General features: G+C 42.0%; 1 protein-coding gene across 5 annotated transcripts in view; it reads left to right on the top strand.

The window, feature by feature from the left end:
• Positions 1-18,419, top strand: part of usp2a (ubiquitin specific peptidase 2a) — a 55,689-nt gene that overhangs the window by 25,204 nt on the left and 12,066 nt on the right. For 3 of the 5 annotated variants that reach the window (XM_084065251.1, XM_084065252.1, XM_084065250.1), the window contains exon 4: positions 16,732-16,782. In XM_084065251.1, the coding sequence (XP_083921377.1) occupies positions 16,732-16,782 (51 nt within the window). Of the gene's footprint in view, positions 1-1,407; positions 1,943-16,731; positions 16,783-18,419 lie in introns of those variants that run through there. The other 2 variants (XM_084065254.1, XM_084065253.1) reach the window with 1 other exon arrangement.

Genomic DNA, 18,419 nt, shown 5'->3' with positions numbered 1-18,419 from the left:
TGGGCCTCTGGTTATTTCATGACACTCTTAACTTCCTTCCTTTCACTATATTTATCTGAAAGCTAAAGTCTGAGCCATATCAGTGCACCTTTATTTCATTGGCTGTATGTAAAATGCCTATTGTACACGTGTTAAAATGTGTAAAGGATAAATTAACCTATGATTTATGCGTCTGTCATTTTTTATTTTAGCATTGACTATTCAAAAATAGCAGATCTACAAGCTCACAGCGCGTCACTTCCTGCCGCGCTGTGAGCTTGATCTGCTATTTTTGAACATTTTTGAAAAATCTTGAAAGTGTGAGATCTACTGATTTAGAAGACATTTGTAGAAGTGGCCTCAGGGTTTAATTTACAATGACTCACACACCACCATTTTATTATAGATATAGGCCAGGCCTAGCTCTCTCTCTCAGACTGATGTGTCTTGGTCAAGAATAGTGAGTTTAGTGAAGAGCCTGCCATGTGCATGCCATGTGGATGTGGCCATTACGGATAGATGCATCCTTGGATGCACCATCATTAATCCTTGAGATTATTCCAGAATGAATGAATGGCAGTGGTGGAAAGTAACTATGTACATTTAGTTAAGTACTGTACTTAAGTACAATTTTTAGGTGCTTTTACTTTACTGGAGTATTTCCAATTTCCAAGTAAAAGTATAGATACTTTTACTTCTACTCCACTACATCTCAGAGGCAAATATTGTACTTTTACGATGCGAAGCATTGTTAGCTTGTAGATCGGCTATTTTCAAAAGATTTTCATACATTTTATATCTGAAGACTTGTCAAATGAGAAATTATGCATGAGCACTTTTACTTTTGTACTTTTACGCATATTTTGATGCCAATACTTTTGTACTCTTTACTCAAGTAAATGTTGTACTTTACTTACTTTTTCTTGTAACAAGAGTATTTCTACATAGCAGTATTGATACTTTTACTTAAGTAAAACATGTGAATACTTTTTCCACCACTGGGCCATTATGGAGATGATGCATCTTTGGATGCACCATCATTAATCCATGAGATTATTCCTGGATGGATGGATGGATGAATGAATGAATGAATGAATGAATGGATGAATGAATGGATGGATGGATGGATGAATGGATGAATGAATGAATGAATGAATGAATGAATGAATGAATGAATGAATGAATGGATGGATGAATGAATGAATGAATGAATTAATTAATTAATTAATGCGTGGTGCTGCTTGACGTAAAAAGACCCCCAGGCTAATGTCAGCGTGACGTTTGTTATGTGTGTGTTAATGTGGACCCACTTTACCCAGCCGGGAGAGGGGCGTGTCTTCACTGGCAAAGACTCATCTCATCACACACACACACACACACACACACACACACACACACACCATGTATTTTTTACACTGGATACGGACGTCGCGGACACTAGTAGTACTGATAGAAATACAATGATGTCGCACACGCGCTGCAGTGTTCCGTAACGAAACCGATCATTTCATCACAGATCGTTGTGTATATATTATATTATAGACTCAGTTTAAACTGTGGGAGCGCCACAACAGGTCCGTCGCTTAGTATAAATTGCTGCCGGGGTCCGTTACGTCGGTGGATGGCAAGTTTCTATATAACGGGAATCAAGACTGTGAGAGTCGCTGTACTATATTAGTCATTTATCTCGTTCGTGTTTTGCGGCAAACATTAGTTTATTTATCAAAATAAATACATTTCGAAAGCGGACCACCACGAACAGCCTGGACATTGTGAGTTGTAATTCTTCCATCGCGCCGGTACCAGCAGCAGCATCATGCCCAGCCTGAGACAGTCCTACACGGTCACTGTCCCTGAAGACTCTCCGCCGGCCGCCTTCCCCTTTCTGAAGCACAGGAAGGGCAGCATGTCCGGCTCTGTGCTGGTGTCCACCTTCGTAGGGCTCCTCATCAACCAAGCCAAGGTAGGAAGAGACCTGTAGATCCTGGAAGAAGATCGAGGTGCCCAGATCTCCCTAGTAGTAGTAGTAGTAGTGCCCACCTATCCTGTGTGTGTATACATGATTAGAACATGCTTAAACGTTCGACAATTAAGGTCTAATATTTCTACAGTTGCTAGTAGCAAATAGCAACTGTAGAGAAATTGCTACAAAACCTATATATCCAGTCAATTTGGGGTATAAACAAGAAGTGGAAGGATACATTAAGTCTGATAATGATGTACTGTGCATGTTCACATCATGTATACTTAACACTACTTAAGACCATTTTTCAAATATATATATATTTTTTAACATTTTGGACAAAATAGCCAATTTTACATCGAGGTGCCCAGATGTCCCTACTAGTGCCCACCTATCCTGTATCCGACTGGACTAGGGATGCATCGTTCTTTGTCCCATTACTTTCAAGGCTGATAATATAATCCCGTTCCTTGTATAATAATAATAACCGAATAGAATCATAATGAATTATCAGAGCGTTTTGCCGTTTATAGCGTGATCATCAGGCGTGATATTTAGGTGAATGTGTGAGTTATAGTTTCCGATGTGTAGGCAGTGCAGTGTGCAGCCCCCATGTGTCTGGTTCGGTATGTTGAAGGTTGAGAGAGTGAGTCATGCCAGTACAGCGGTATAAGCCTCTCCGTTAAGCCGTTGCACTGCGTGGTATAGGATCAGATCAGGAGGCCTGCTCTCTCTGCCAGGTCACTGGTTATGTAACCCTATTTAATCTCTGTCACACACACTGAACTCTGACCAATACTATACCACTGTTATGTATAGCTGCCTGCATATAACATATAGGGTGGGGGAGGGGGGGGATAAAAATACAAACTGTCATAAGTGGAACAAATGGCATCCTTTACACCAGTGCAGTGATATTCAAACTTTTTCATGTCAAGGACCCCTACATTAATTGTTTTTGTGCCAGGGACCCCCAGAAGTATTTATTTAAAAAAATGTAAAATTATTCAAGATTAAAAAATAGCAGATGTACAAGCTCTCAGCGTGGCACAAAGTGATGCGCTGTGAGCTTTTGTTTAGTTATGTATATTGTATGATATTAAAATGAGGACAGGGCAAGTTATGGGATTTTGGCTGGTACGAGTACAATATCTACAGTACTGTATTTAGATGTCTTGGACTGTTCTTTTTTTTCTCCATAATATCTGCCAGTGCCCTCATCTATGGAACAAAATGTACAATGATGAAGAGAGACAGATAATCAATCTCTATTCAGGGCAGTGTTCTGTTGTGAATGTTGCTGATGGTATGAGGACATTATGACAGTCATATGAGCACATATGAAAGTCATATGAGGACATATGACAGTCATATGAGGACATATGACTGCCTTGCTGATTGGCTTTATTTCGGAAGACCACGGGCCGGCATGGAACCTTGTTGCTGCCACTATAAGTGGCAAAGACATCTATCTTAACTGTAGTAGGCTATACATCTAAATCTATATCTGACCGATAAATATCAAAAGAAATACTGAGTCTATTTAGAGCTCATGATTTCTCCACCAGATAATACCCATTGCAAGGAGCAATATTACCTCTTAGCTGAGGCCTGCTTGGAGACTATTCTTCATGGTTTGAAGAGACTAAGAGAGCACGGCATGGTGGGTTTTAGTAACCATTACTGCCATCATTTGTGCATACAGTAGCATCCATCGTCCAAACTGCTACTGTATGGTGTGTTGTGGAGCAGCTGTGTGCTGGCTATGTAATGGTTATGTAATGGGAAATCACATTAGAATACACATGTTAGTGCTGACCCGCCTAGCCGCTTGGTGTTATCACTCTCCACCTGCTCCAGTCTTCCTCCACTTCTCTCCTCCTCTTACTTGGGCCACAGCGTGCATGTCAGGGAAGTGTGTGCTGTGGTTGGTATCTATGGGCATTTGCATTGTGTGTGTGTGCGCGTGCACGTCTGATGTGCGTGTGTGTGAATGAAAGATATAATCTGACTGTGTCTGTCTTTATTCACTTTCTATGCAAGTGTGCATGATATGTTTCCCTAAATGTATGTTAGTGTGTGCATACTGTGCATTCTATGTGTTTTATTGTCACATGGATGAACAATACAGCTGTAGAAAGATTACAGGCAGTGAGATTGCAGCAATAAGAAGATTCAGAATAAAGTACAAATCCCCCCAAAATACGCTGAGAGCCTGCCTGGATAGCAGGAGGCCCCAGTTATCCCAGGTTCGATTCCAGGCCTGGCCACAGTGGCCAGCAATGTGTCAAATATGACTGGTCGAAGTGTCCTCGAGCAAGACGTCTAACCCGTAACTAGCTCCGTGTCCCTTGTGGGCAGCGATCAGCTGGGTTGAGCTGAAACCAAAATGTATGCATGTGCACTGAATGAGCTACAGGTTCAGTATGTAGGTCTAACTACAACACTACAGGAGTGCAAACCTCGTGCCTCTCTCAGCCTCTCAGCCCAGTTGAAGCGCTGACTCCTGATGAGGGATATTTGATTAGGTCATTAGCTCCGTCCTGCAAGAACCCCACTTTTAATATACAGTACGTACTTCAAATGTCCCATCTGCAATTTTTGAAAAATCGTGAAAATGTGTGCAAATCTTTGAATATATATATATTTTTAAGTGAACATTTGTAACTCAAATCTTTGCTTCTGGGGGGGGGGGGGGGGGGGGTGGTCCCTGGAACAAAATATTTGACAAATGTTCTCTTTAAAAGATATTCATTTAAAGATTTGCGCACATTTTCAAGATATTTTTAAAAATAGCAGATCTGCTATTTTTTAATAGCCAAAGAAATCTAAAATGACAGAGATGCGTTGATTGAATGGGTTAAACACATCAAGCTAGTCAGGCGGAACGGAGGAAACATCTTGCTGATGACTGCTGAATGATACTCACGATGCTGCTCAGCACAGCGCTGCTTCCCCCAGTGAAGATATGTGTGAAAGTGGACTCAAGAAGGTGTGAAGCAGAGCACACGGTTGCGTAACAAGACAGCCTTTTTTCCCCCTTGTTGTTGCTTTACCACCCTGCCACTGCTAGCTGTTATCTAAACCACATTGCATTCTAACTGGATACCTGCAGCAACAGAACATGGGGGGTGGTTGGTCTCCTCAATAATATTGTGAAATTAAATGACTGCGGGGGTGTGTGTGTGTGTGTGAGAGAGAGAGAGAACGAGAGAGAGAGATTGCTTGCTCGCTGTGGATTTACATCACCTGGCGCTGTCACAGCTATAGCACTGTTGACTCATCTCAGCTCTCTGTGTTTTTCGAGAGGAAGAAATAAATAGACTGCCTCTCGTTCCGTGCCAAGTGTTTGTGTGAGCACTGCATGTGTGTGCCGGTATGTGAGCGAACGTGTCACTTTCTGTTCCCCAGTGAGAGAGAGAGCCGGACAGAAGTGGAGGAGGTCAGAACAGAACGAACATTCTCTCTTCACAAAGGGTTGCCAAACCAATCAATAAGATGGCGTGCCATGCCATGCTGCCAGGTGGGCTTGGGTTGCATATTGTCTGGCAGAAATCTTGTATCACAAAAGCTTACAAAAAAAACAGACAATTCTTAACACCTGTAGACTGTGTTGATTGTGATGATGTTGATTCTGATTCTATATCTCCATATTTCATACTTTTTATGTTTTTTTGTTATTTCTTCCGTAAATGAATGCCCTGCTTCATACTACAGTGTCACTCAAAAGAAGCAAAAAAATCACACCCTGTGTGAAGGAAGCGGTGCCTTAACTCATTTCAGTTCGTCCCTATTGGTGGTCTGAGTCCACTTACCAAATTTGTACTTGGTAGCATGCTGCAAACTGGAATAATGGCTGTTTAAAGCCCAGCCAATGGGCAGACAGAGGGGGCGGGGCTTAACTAATTACAGTTCGTCCCTATTGGTGGTTTTAGTCCATGTATAAAATTTGTACTCCGTAGCATGCTGCGAACTTGAGTTATGGCTGTTTAAAGGCCAGCCAATGGGAAGACAGAGGGGGCGGGGCTGCAGCAATTAATGCTCGTCCCTATTGGTGGTCTAAGTCCACATACCAAATTTGGACTTGGTGGCATGCTGCAAACTGGAGTTATAGCTGTTTAAAATCCCGTGCTCATCCCGTGCTCATATGGACGGACGGACATAACATACGCTGGGGGTCCCTTGCCTGGACCCCTCTTTGATAACCAGTGGCATGTGTGGCCAATGAGAGGAGAGATGGCATAGGCAATCTCCAAGTCCGTGTGTGTGTGTGTGTGTGTGTGTGTGTGTGTGTGTGTGTGTGTGTGTGTGTGTGTGTGTGTGTGTGTGTGTGTGTGTGTGTGTGTGTGTGTGTGTGTGTGTGTGTGTGTGTGTGTGTGTGTGTGTGTGTGTGTGTGTGTGTGTGCGTGTGTTTGTATGTGTTGCTTCTTTGCCGTGCTCATCCCGTGCTCATACGGACATAACATACGGACGGACACTCATACGGACAGAGTCAAATGTAGAGCGGTTGGCACCGCTAAAAATCTACAAGCTCACTGACAACATGTTGTGATGTAACGCGTTGTGAGCTTGCAGTGGCTTTTTAAAGTGATAGTGAAAGTGATTAAATGTGTCTTTGGGTTTTATAAATATTGAACAAGTATTAACAAGAGCTTGTGACTGAATAAGAACAACATTCATTGTAACATTGTTTTTTTTTCTTTATACTTTTCCTGAAAAAATTGGACATACAAGCCTTACAAGGTTTCCACCCGACAGTGACGATAGTTGTTGAGTAGTATGGCTGGGAAGGATCATAAAAGTTGGTCGTTATCTTGTGTGTCAGTCAAGTCTGTCAACTCATGGGAACTGGAGGTATTTCTTAGCTTGATTTATATTTATTAGTTGTGTGCGGGTGTCGCACACTGAAAATTGCAGTTCTATAAGCTCACGATGCATCACAGCACTACTTTGCAGCAAAAATGACTAAGAGGGTAAACACATTTTATTTTTCACTGCCAATATTCAGCAGCATGTGGCTGATGTTCATTTGCCTCCCTGATTTGCACACTCGCATTCATTTCAATGTTTTCAAAATAAACATAAGTCTGGGATCCCAGTTGGCTGCAAGACAGGTGCAACCAAACAAATCATTGACCCACATATTTGTATGCCCCCCCCAGGCATTGTGTCATTGTAATTGAACGTTTATTTAGCTAGTTGATTTGGTTTGACAATCTTTGGCCCCTGCAATCTGTCACCATGTTATTTTAAGATTTAAAACCTACACGTTGTCCATACAAAAAAAATATTCTCTTCCACAGAAAGAAACACTGTGCAGTACAGTAATCCTTTCCTGAGAAAAGAGAAACAGAACATATCCCACCATGTCTGTCTTTAGGCCTGTGATATTTTATTTATTTTCACATGCAGAGCGAAGCAAAGCATAGCAGTCATTCCTTAGAGTGTGGTCGTGTTTGAGTACAGTAATGCTGCTGGACAGCATTTATTCCACAACCTGGACAACCTCCAGGTTGTGGAATAAGACTGCATTTTTGTCCTTTGAGCTCAGGCCTGGAATCATTTCCATCTTCGTTTCGTTCCAGATATTGACCCTGCTTTAATCCAGTCTGTCCAGTTTTCCTTAAGATTTCATCTTATGTGACTGACTATCAGAGTGCCCCCCACATTCTTCAGGCCTGGTAATAACCCAGCAGCTTTTTTCTAGGCCAATGTATCTACTTGTCATGTGAATAATGGGAGGTCTAGATGACATGGTTATTTCACTCAGGCCTTAATCCGGATGTGCTTAGTTAATTTATACTGGTAATCCGTCTCTCTCTCTCTCTCTCTCTCTCTCTCTCTCTCTCTCTCTCTCTCTCTCTCTCTCTCTCTCTCTCTGCTTCTCCGGTCATGGAAAAAATGTTTTACATTGTATTACATAACTCTTTCAGTCATGAAAGAGTTATGTAATAATAATTCATACAGTATCAGTTTTTTTTTAACTAATCAAGTGACCCTCCGGCCTCCACAGACCCTTACAGATTTACTAATTACCTAAGTTACCAAACTGTGGCCTGGTCAATTCAGATCCAGAAGCTGAATACATATACAATATAACACTTGGACACTGATACTGAAACATATCAGTAATGGAAATTGGGCTCCCATGTGATGGTATTGTCATGGAGTAAGTGTGGGAACCATCTCTCTGACTCTCACCCTCCCATTCAAGGGTTGCATTTCTCTCCGCTTGCTCCCTTCACTCAGCAAGTGGATTTTAAAAGTCTGGATCTGTGTGTACTCCGTTCTTCCGGCCTCCTCAGCTTGCCGTGTCACGGTCACTCTGGCCCACTTCCTCTGAAAGTGAGAGCACTTGAGAGGGTGCCACAGGGAGCTGTCCTGTGTTCTAGGCTTTATGATGGTAGTTAACCAATTAAGACCCTATATACTTCCTTGACAGGGGTCCCCCAGGGGTCTGTACTTGGTCCCCTCCTTACACCTTTTTCCTTCCACACCAATTCTCTGAAAATAGCCGATTTATCGTCGCTGCATGTTCGCATTATTATGACATGCCCTGAATAGGTGGTTAAACCTGGTTTCAGGGTTTAAGTGATTTCAGGAATGGCCCTTAATGGAAGGAACCCCCCCGATCAAGAGGCTTTTTAGAACGGGAATATAGGATTTCAACTGTGGCTGTCTGGTTGGCTGAGCATGCATCTAACGGTTGTGAATGGAACATTTGTAATGGGGGTTTCCTCCCTGAGGCAGTTAGGATTCGTGTGCAGCGCGCATCTCTCTGTCTGCTCACATGGATGTATCAGAAATATGAACATTATGTTCCCTCATGTGACTGGTGGACTGGACCAGGACAGATCAAGTCTCCTCTCCTCTCTAGGGATGGGACGATATGAACATTTCACGTCAAGATTATTGTGACCAAAATAATTGTGATTTACGATATTATCGCGATAATCAAAATAAGCTTAAAACTCTTAAAATTACACTTTAGTTAACCACTTCTTGAACCCCAGCATCCATAGTCTGGAGTGGAACATTTGCCAAAAATAGCAGATCTACAAGCTCACAACGCGTCGCAATGCGTGTCGCGACGTGTTGTTGAGAGTGGAAAAAAGACGTTCTTTACTGGTGCGTTTTTACCGATTCTAGAGGGTTTAAGTGGTACCGGATATGCAGCTCGGCAAAGGTGAATTGATCCCTATGTATGACGGAGGACAATTTCCCGATGAATTAAAACCTCTGCAATACGATTATTGTGAGCATTCTTTTATCACTATAAACGATAATAATTATCGTCCCATCCCTACTCCTCTCCTCTCCAGGTCATTTCTAGCGTCTTCTGTCTTTTACACCATTGACATCAACCTCCTAGCTCACTGTATACTGTATGTGTAGCTCACAGAGCCTCTTAAACCCTTTTTACAGTCAGCCTTTTTGGTCAGCGCTCAACTGCAAGCATACAAATCAGACTAATTAGCCCTAACGAATTCACAAGTGTGCTCAGCAAGGCATAGAGCTTGTTAATTAGTCCACATCCGCCATCGGCCCACAAGGTATTCATCTGTGTTTTTTTTATTGTGTAGAGCTAGCACTCCTGGGAGATGGAGGAGAAGGCAGCAGGTCAGGAGGGACCGACCGAGGAGGGACTGGATAGAGAAGGGAGAGGGAGGGGAAAGATGTTTGTAAGGGAGCAGTGGTGTAAAGTAACTAAGTACATTTACTCAAGTACTGTACTTACTTACTGGAGTTTTTCAAATGTTCAGTACTTTTACTTCTACTCCACTACTATCTATCTCAGAGGCAAAAATGTTACTTTTACTCCACTACAATTATTTTAAAACTTTAGTTACTAGTTACTTTTGGATTATTATTACAAAACATACATTACACACTTCAGCCCTATATACATTTCGGACATTTGAAAATAGCGGATAGATCGGCTATTTTCAAAAGATTTTTATACATTTTGAAAACGTGTGAAATGGGACATTCTGCATAATGAGTACTTTCTACTTTTGGTACTTCTAGTACATTTTGACACCAATGCTTTTGTACTTTTACTCAAGTCAATTTTGAATTCCAGACAGAGTATTTCTACCTTGCGGTATTTGATACTTTTTTACTTAAGTAAAAAAAAAAGAGTAGTTTTTCCACCACTGGTATAGGGAGGCGGAGGAGGAGGCCGAGAGAAGGAGGAACGGAAAGAGGAAGGCGGGGGGGGGGGGGTGGTCCAGAGGCCGGAGGTGAGAGAGGGCAGCAGAGGGAGACTGTGGGGGAGCCGGACTGTTTGACTGCATGGAGGCTCCTCTCAGGATGATTAGCAGCCAGCCAGGGCCCCTCTCTCTGCTCTCTGCATGTGTTCTGGGCCTCGGCTCAGCAGCACTGCTCTGGGACGTTTCACCTTTTCAGCTTTAACCCATTAAGACCGGGGGGGAACGCATCTGTATCATTTTTTAAAATTTCTTTTGGCTATTAAAAAAATAGTTAAAGGTAGGTGATATATATATATTTTTTTTTAAAGGTTAAAGTACTATATTCTGATAGTAGTAATCATTGCTACAGAGCGTTTGTTTGGTCACAGGGGTCTCTCCAGCTCTTTAGTAAACAGAATATAGTACATTTTCAGGTTGGTGACAAAATGTAAGCCAATCAGGAGAGAACACTGAAAATGCATTTTCTGTTTAATAAAGAGCTGGAGAGACATGGGAGACTCCTTTTACTGAACAAACACTGCTAACTATAGCAATGAGTACTATCAGAATATAGAGCTATTTAATACTTATTTTAACCAAAGTAAATCACTTACCCTACCTTTAAAGCTTGTAGATCTGCTATGTTTTTTTTTAATCGTGAAAAATGTGTGCAAATCTTTAAATATGTGTATTTTTTTTAAGCAATCTTTTTTTACTCAAATCTTTGCTTCTGGGGGGATTCTACAAATGTCTTCTGAATCCTATCAGTTACCTGAAAAAGAAACGTATGTTGCTATGATATAAAATAGTGGTGCTTTTCATGTCAAGGACCACCCAAATTTGGCCACAGACTCTGAAAATATTTTGTTCCAGCGACCCCCCCCCCCCAGCAGCAAAGATTTGAGTTACAAATGTTTGCTTTAAAAATATATATATATTGAAAGATATATATATATTTTTTTTTTTCGCGCTATGAGCTTGTAGATCCGCTATTTTTGAATAGCCAAAGAAATAAAAATAAAAAACGTACACAGATGCGTTCCCGGTCTTAATGGGTTAAAAGCCTCCACCAGCTGGTCAGAGTGTTCCTTTCCAGCTGCGGGTCAGGTTCTAGATTTCCAAGAACCAGGCAGGCATCCCTCAGGATCGACCTCAGGGCTCCCACCAGGGAGACAATGCCAAGAGAATGTTGTCCTGGGACCATGTTGTTCATGTTCAGCCATCTTGAGGAGAGAAGTAGCTTGATAGTCGTGTGGTCGTTTTAACCACGTAAGCCCCGACAAAAATAGCCGATCTACTGGCTCGACATGTGTCGCAATGTGACACGTTGTGAGCTTAATGTATAGGTTGAAAGTGGTAAAGCTGCACAATGATTAAATGCAGAAACAAAAGTAACAGTATGTGCACAGGGTGTATAAAGCATTCATCAACTCAAAGTAAAATAAACAACAATAAAAAACACCAAAAAGCAAATACACATACTCCCAACATGGCCTTTTACACACTAATTACACTGGAGAATGATAGCAGAACGGAACTATCTGTCATTATAGGATGACAGTCATGCTTTACACAATCATTTTATACACAATGTCTAATAAATGACAAATTGATTGACTTTGATTAGCCACGTTTTACATTGTGGAGTAGGTAGTATATTTGTTGCTGTTCGGTTGAAACCAGCTAACAAAATGTTTCTCCACAAACTTTCTGCTAAAACAGCTAAGTCCACCAAAGGGGGGTGGAGTTAGCTGGTTTTGATGACTCCAGGCTCCACCCCCTTTTGACCTCCACCCTCATTGAGAGCTTGGAGGTCCATTCAGTTGTTCTTATCAATGATGAACAAAACCTCCTAACTCCACTTTGTGTTTTGTTTTTGTCATTTCCTGAAAAATGAACATTTTGGACAGCAGAGATATGTTAGTTTATGTTAGTTTAACCTTTACGGGTCCATTTAGATTCATTTGTACACTCTTAAACACACGTTAAATTAACATAGAGGGCGTTACAGTGTACTAGGTAATAGATTTAATAGTCTTGTAAACACTCCAAAAGCACACACTGCAGTGACAGCTCACTCACTTATTCCAATCACATTCTCTGTCTCTGTGACACACACTAGAGATACAATAATGTTCGTATACTTGTCAAACACAGCAGACAACAATCATGGGTAAAGGAAACAACGCTTCCTCCAAATTGAGCGGATTCCTATAATAGCTGATACTGAGCAGTACTTGTTAACTGTTTGGCCCTCCTTTTGGAGAGGCCGGCCATTTGAAGGCCCCTCACAACCAACTTGTGCACGTGCCCTAGGCTGCCAAAGATAAAAACCCAAAGTTTACATCTGTAGCCTAGCTGTGAGATGGTCTGCTCTAGCTGATGATATTTTTGCACTTTGGTTAGGAAGCCTTCCTCTAAGCTGTAATCAAAAGTACAGCCGACCTCGAGAATGAACACTACGGTTTTCGTACAACAACAACATCAAGGGTGTTAGCTGAAATGTTAGAGAACACAGAATCATCATTACACATGCTGAACATGCTCGGCTTCACAGTAGAACGCTTATACAGCGCACACACACACACACACACACACACACACACACACACACACACACACACACACACACACACACACACACACATTTATTTATACATGTCGTGCACAACCCTGTGGCTGACAAATTGTTGCCATTGTGGTGTGATGTCATAATGTCCTCTAGCCCTGTGTGCCTGCATCATAAGGTAGAAATAGTGTTGCCGCAGAGACAAACGTGAAGGCGTGACGGCGACATGTTGTCAGCCAGGCAAACCTGAGGAACGGCCAATGGGGAGCATGCTTGCAGGCATGCTTTTTATTAGAGAGGTACTATTTCTGGGGACAGCAATTGCATTACTCATTTGGCAGTTGAGCAACGTCAGACAGACAGACACGTTTCCGAGGGGGTGAGGTGACGCGGAGGGGGAGGGGGGGGGGGGGGGGGCGTTGTGGCAAAACTTGCTGCCGTGTTAATACAGAACTAGCCAATCATAGCTAAAGTTAGGGCACGAACAGGAAATGATCTGAACTTGGTGGTTTGTTGGGTCTGTGTGTTTATGTAGTTATTATGATATGTTATGAGGCAGTGGCCAATAAAGTGCTTTTTTCACCTATTGTGGAATTTAGAGAAGGGAGGATTTATGTAAAGCCTTAGTTAATTAAATTGTTCCCTTTCTTTCTCTCTCTCCCTCTCTTTCTCTCTCGTTCCCTCTCAACTAAAAGGGACAGATGGCTGAGGTTATTTATATAATTGTGACATTCCCAAGTGCTTTCTCAGTTAGTGCACATAACTGGATAAGCTGGAGGTACAGTACACATTACCAACGGACCAGCAGGGGTGGGGGGCAGTAAGACTTACTATTGCCTTGATTCTGTCTCTATAGGTCCGGAATATATTCACAAAGATAAGGGTCCTCTGCTCTGCTTATTATGCCCACTAGCTATGTATGGTTTGGTTTCCTATAGTCTTTGAGAGAGCCACACTTGTTAGGGCAATTAGAACCTTCTCAGATGCCAGAGGCTGTTGACATGGAACAAAATATTTGAGATGGGGGTCCGCAGCCGAATACATATCATTTTGGGGGTCCTTGACATGAAAAAGTTTGAGAACCACTGATATAATGGAGTAAGACTGCTGTTAATGTGTCTGCACCGCAACCAGCTGTTGAAACCGGACTAGTCATGTTTGGGGTGGTGTAGTGTCTTGGGTGGAGACCACTCCTGTGGTCAGTGTCATTGTGGACAAAGGTTAGTAATCAGCCTCTGTTAGGCGTTGACCTGGGGGGTTCATTGACATTGTCACTTCCTTCCAGGGTGTGGTGAGCTTATACTGAGCACATGATGCCACTAAACTGTTGTTGATGTAATGTTACTGTGTTCCTTTTTTGTTTAGCAGGCACAACGTTGAACTTGAAGACATAGTGTTAGAAACAAAATTCCCAGAAATGACATCCTTGTGTGATTGTGATTGAAAACTCTTCACAGGGTGTCGTAAATATGAAGACAATCTGTCTCAGCGGTCTCCAGGCTTAAATATTCCCCTTTAACTTATGTATCCCCTGATCTCTCCTAGTGAATAAACAGAATAAAGGATCATAGCTTGAATGGATCATAGGCTGAAATAATGACTGTGCTCATTGTGTTACTTCACAGAAAGTGAAGTTGCTATAATAATGTGTGCTATAGCTATGCCACATTAGCTGATGTCTTGAGCACCTGCTGCATGGAAAATAAAAAGTTAACCAGTGGTGGAAAAAGTACTCAAATGTTTTACTTAAGTAAAAGTATCAATACTGCAATGTAGAAGTACTCTGTTACAAGTAAAAGTCAGGAATTCAAAATTGACTTGAGTAAAAGTACAAAAGTATTGGTATCAAAATGTACTTAAAGTACCAAAAGTAAAAGTACTAAAATGTTAGAAAATAGCAGATCTACAAGCTCACAACGCGTTGCGACGCGTTGTGAGCTTGTAGATCGGCTATTTTCAAATAGCCTATGTATAAAACAGGGCTAAAGTGGTTAATGTATGTTTTATAATGTAATAATGTATACCTGCAAAGTAACTAGTAACTAAAGTTTTCAAATAATTGTAGTGGCGTAAAAGTACAATAGTTGCCTCTGAGATGTAGTGGAGTAGAAATAAAACTATAGACAATGGAAATACTCCAGTAAAGTAAAAGTACCTCAAAATTGTACTGTACAGTGTAAGTACAGTACTTGAGTAAATTTACTTAGTTACTTTACACCACTGAAGTTAACTGATGTTTAGAAGGTAACTGATGTTTAGTAACCAGCCCAGTGCTGCAAATGCTGCTGGTCTCTGCCTCTATGACTGACTGGCTGGCTGGCTGGCTGGCTGGCTGGCTGGCTGGCTGGCTGGCTGGCTGCATGGCTGGCTGGCTGGCTGGCTGGCTGGCTGGCTGGCTGGCTAGCTGGTTGGCTACTAGTTATCCTCATCTGAGAGAAGCTACGCTTGTAAAAATTGCCGGTTTATTACTGATTATTCTAATCATTCTCTTGTGATTGCTGTTTATGGTTAGCACATTAGTAAGGGTGTATTAAGTTGAGGCTCTGATGAACGAGATGAGTGGATTGATACAGGAATTGATGGTTGGTGTGTGAGTGTGTGAGTGTGTGTGTGTGTGTGTGTGTGTGTGTGTGTGTGTGTGTGTGTGTGTGTGTGTGTGTGTGTGTGTGTGTGTGTGTGTGTGTGTGTGTGTGTGTGTGTGTGTGTGTGTGTGTGTGTGTGTGTGTGTGTGCGCGTGTGTGTGTGCGTGTGGTTAGAAATCACGGAAACACGCAATAGGATTCCACTTTTGATAGAGCACTACAAATAATGTAACCACATGAACCAAGGGTGAACATTTGGAGAACAAAAAGCAGATCGTTGTGAGCTTGTAGATTGGCTATTTTCGGCAAAGACATTTGGTATAGGGGGGTGGGGAAGTAGGCGGCCTAGTTAGTATAGACCCCTGGGGGACACCGTGCAACAAAGTATATAGGGAATTTCTCCCTTTGGTGTCCCCCTGCGTAGCCGCGAGGACCCATGCGGGCAATGCGGGAAGTGAGAATTCAGTTTAAGTCATTAAAGGTGGAGAATCTTGGGCATCATGGGGGTCACAGAATGCCATAGAGAGACCTTAACATAGTGCCTCATTAGCATGGGGTGGGGGAGGAGGGGGGGGGGGGGGGGTGGTTATTGTTCTCCCTGCCAAGGGCAGAAGTGTGCTTATCAACCCTATATCAGCCCTTTGTTGGTATTCATATTGCTAGTGCTACTACATTATGTAACAGCCTGCTGAACTTATGTAATCGCATTTCACTGCAGGAATTGACGTACAATTCTGCTGAGCGTTATGTGTATATATATACATTCTTATTAATGTGTACTGTATGGTAACTCCTCATGTTACTGGAAACATCAGAGTAAGTGCTTGTATGTGTTTTAGTTGGTGCTGTCTTATCTATCGTTTTCTATTGTATTTTATGTGGACCACTGATTCCGGAATAAAGATTGATGAATGATTGATTATCCCCCCCCCCCCACCTGATATAGTGGTTAGTGCCGGCTCTTTTCTTGCCCTGACATTTTAGTAAATAAGGAATTCTGTTCATTGTGTAGAAAATCCATCGTCAGATGTGGTTCTTCTGTGTAAGTGAGGAGGGTTTAACACAGGATCATGAGGACTGCCCTGCGGATTAAAATCCTAAGCGTTAATTTAACTCTGGGAGTAAAAAAAATGGGCCGCACACAGCACAAAGTATTATTCTATGCGGAATGAAAAGAATGCTTATCAGGAAAAGCCCACAGTCTGTCAGTCATTGCTCCACACACACACACACACACACACACACACACACACACACACACACACACACACACACACACACACACACACACACACACACACACACACACACACACACACACACACACACACACACACACACACACACACACACACACACACACACACACAAACAAACAGGTACATTGTATATTACATCAAGGCCACGTGTCCTGTTTGTTAATAATACTCCTTTGTCTCTCTGCAGAACTCGAAGAGTGCCCAGGGACTGGTGGGGTTAAGGAACCTAGGAAACACTGTAAGTATGCAACAGTGCATCACACATGCACAGCCACACACAATGACACACACACACACACACACACACAATCTCATCTAATTTGACGAAAAAAGAGGTTGTCAGACATAACGTCAATACTGCGATGTAGAAATACTCTGTTACAACTAAAAGTCCAGAATTAAAATGTTCTTGAGTAAAAGTACAAAAGTATTGGTATCAAAGTGTACTTAAAGTACCAAAAGTAGAAAGTGCTCATTGTGCAGAATGACCCATTTCACAAGTTTTCAAATGTATAAAATGTATAAAAAATCTTTTGAAAATTTTAAGGATTAAAGGATTAAAGGAGTAAAGGCCATTTTCAAATGGCCGGAATGTATATAGGGCTGAAGTGGGTAGTGTATGTTTCGTAATAATAATCAAAATCTACAAAGTAACTAGTAACTAAAGTTTTCAAATACTTTTATGTGTGACCCCCATTTTATATGATTTATATCTTTGGGACCCCAATAAAATTCTCAGAGGTAATTTAGAGCAGTGGTTCTCAAACTTTTTCATCTCAAGGACCCCCAAAATGATATGTATTGGGCCGCAGACCCCCATCTCAAAATATTTTGTTCCAGGGACCCCCAGAAGCAAAGATTTGAGTTACAAATGTTCGCTTAAAAAATATATATATTCAAATATTTTCACAATTTTTCAAAAATAGCAGATCTACAAGCTCATAGTGCTCATAGTGTGTGCCGTGCTATGAGCTCGTAGATCTGCTATTTTTGAATAGCCGAAGTATAAAATATGGATAAAGGGGTAAATGATTGTGACGCTTTTTAAACTAATTTAGCTGGGGACCCCCCCCCCAAGGACCCCTGGGGGTCGGACCCCACTTTGAGAACCACAGAGGCCCCTGAGCCGGCAGCCTAGCAGCAGTGCTAGTGATGCTGTGTTGAGGTTGCAGGGACGGGGGAGGGGAGGCACAAATCCATGGATGTTTCTAGAAGGGGTTTTCACCCGCACGCCCTGGCTCTAGCAGTAGTTTTGCCATTTAAAGACAGATTATACATCTGTTATTATTACTGCTGTTGTTGTTGTAGCTGGATTAGCAAATCTTTCAGGGGCTCTTATTTCATTCATATCATGTTGCCAAAGCCACTTAGGGTGGGGAAGCCTTGTCCTGTGGGCCACATCGTCATATTTCATAGCAGCTATTGTTTTGTTTGACATATAACTTAGTTCAAGTGATAAGTTGTTTTGTCTTAATGATGCATCAGACATTCGTTTTCTGAACTGTATGGTTGGGGTTTGAGATTTGTTTGGAATTGAAAGGTGGTGTGTGGGTGTAGGAGAGTATTTGCCAGGCAACAGGCAGGGAGGCTACTCCTAAAATAAATGGTGTGTGTGTCTGTTAGTCTGTGTGTGTACAGTAACCTAATCAGAGGGCTCTGGCTGTTCTTTTGAACTATGGTCCAAAGAGATCTCTCTCTCTCTCTCTCTCTCTCTCTCTGTCTCTCTGTCTCTCTGTCTCTCTGTCTCTCTCTCTCTCTCTCTCTCTCTCTCTCTCTCTCTCTCTCTCTCTCTCTCTCTCTCTCTCTCTCTCTCTCTCTCTCTCTCTCTCTCTCTCTCTCTCTCTCTCTCTCTCTAACATCTGACACGTGTCACAT

Source organism: Gymnoscopelus microlampas (assembly GCF_963454915.1).
Source record: "Gymnoscopelus microlampas genome assembly, chromosome: 8".
Lineage (NCBI taxonomy): Eukaryota > Metazoa > Chordata > Actinopteri > Myctophiformes > Myctophidae > Gymnoscopelus > Gymnoscopelus microlampas.
Note: the sequence above shows the minus strand (reverse complement) of the source record. Positions and strands in the feature narration are given on the sequence as shown.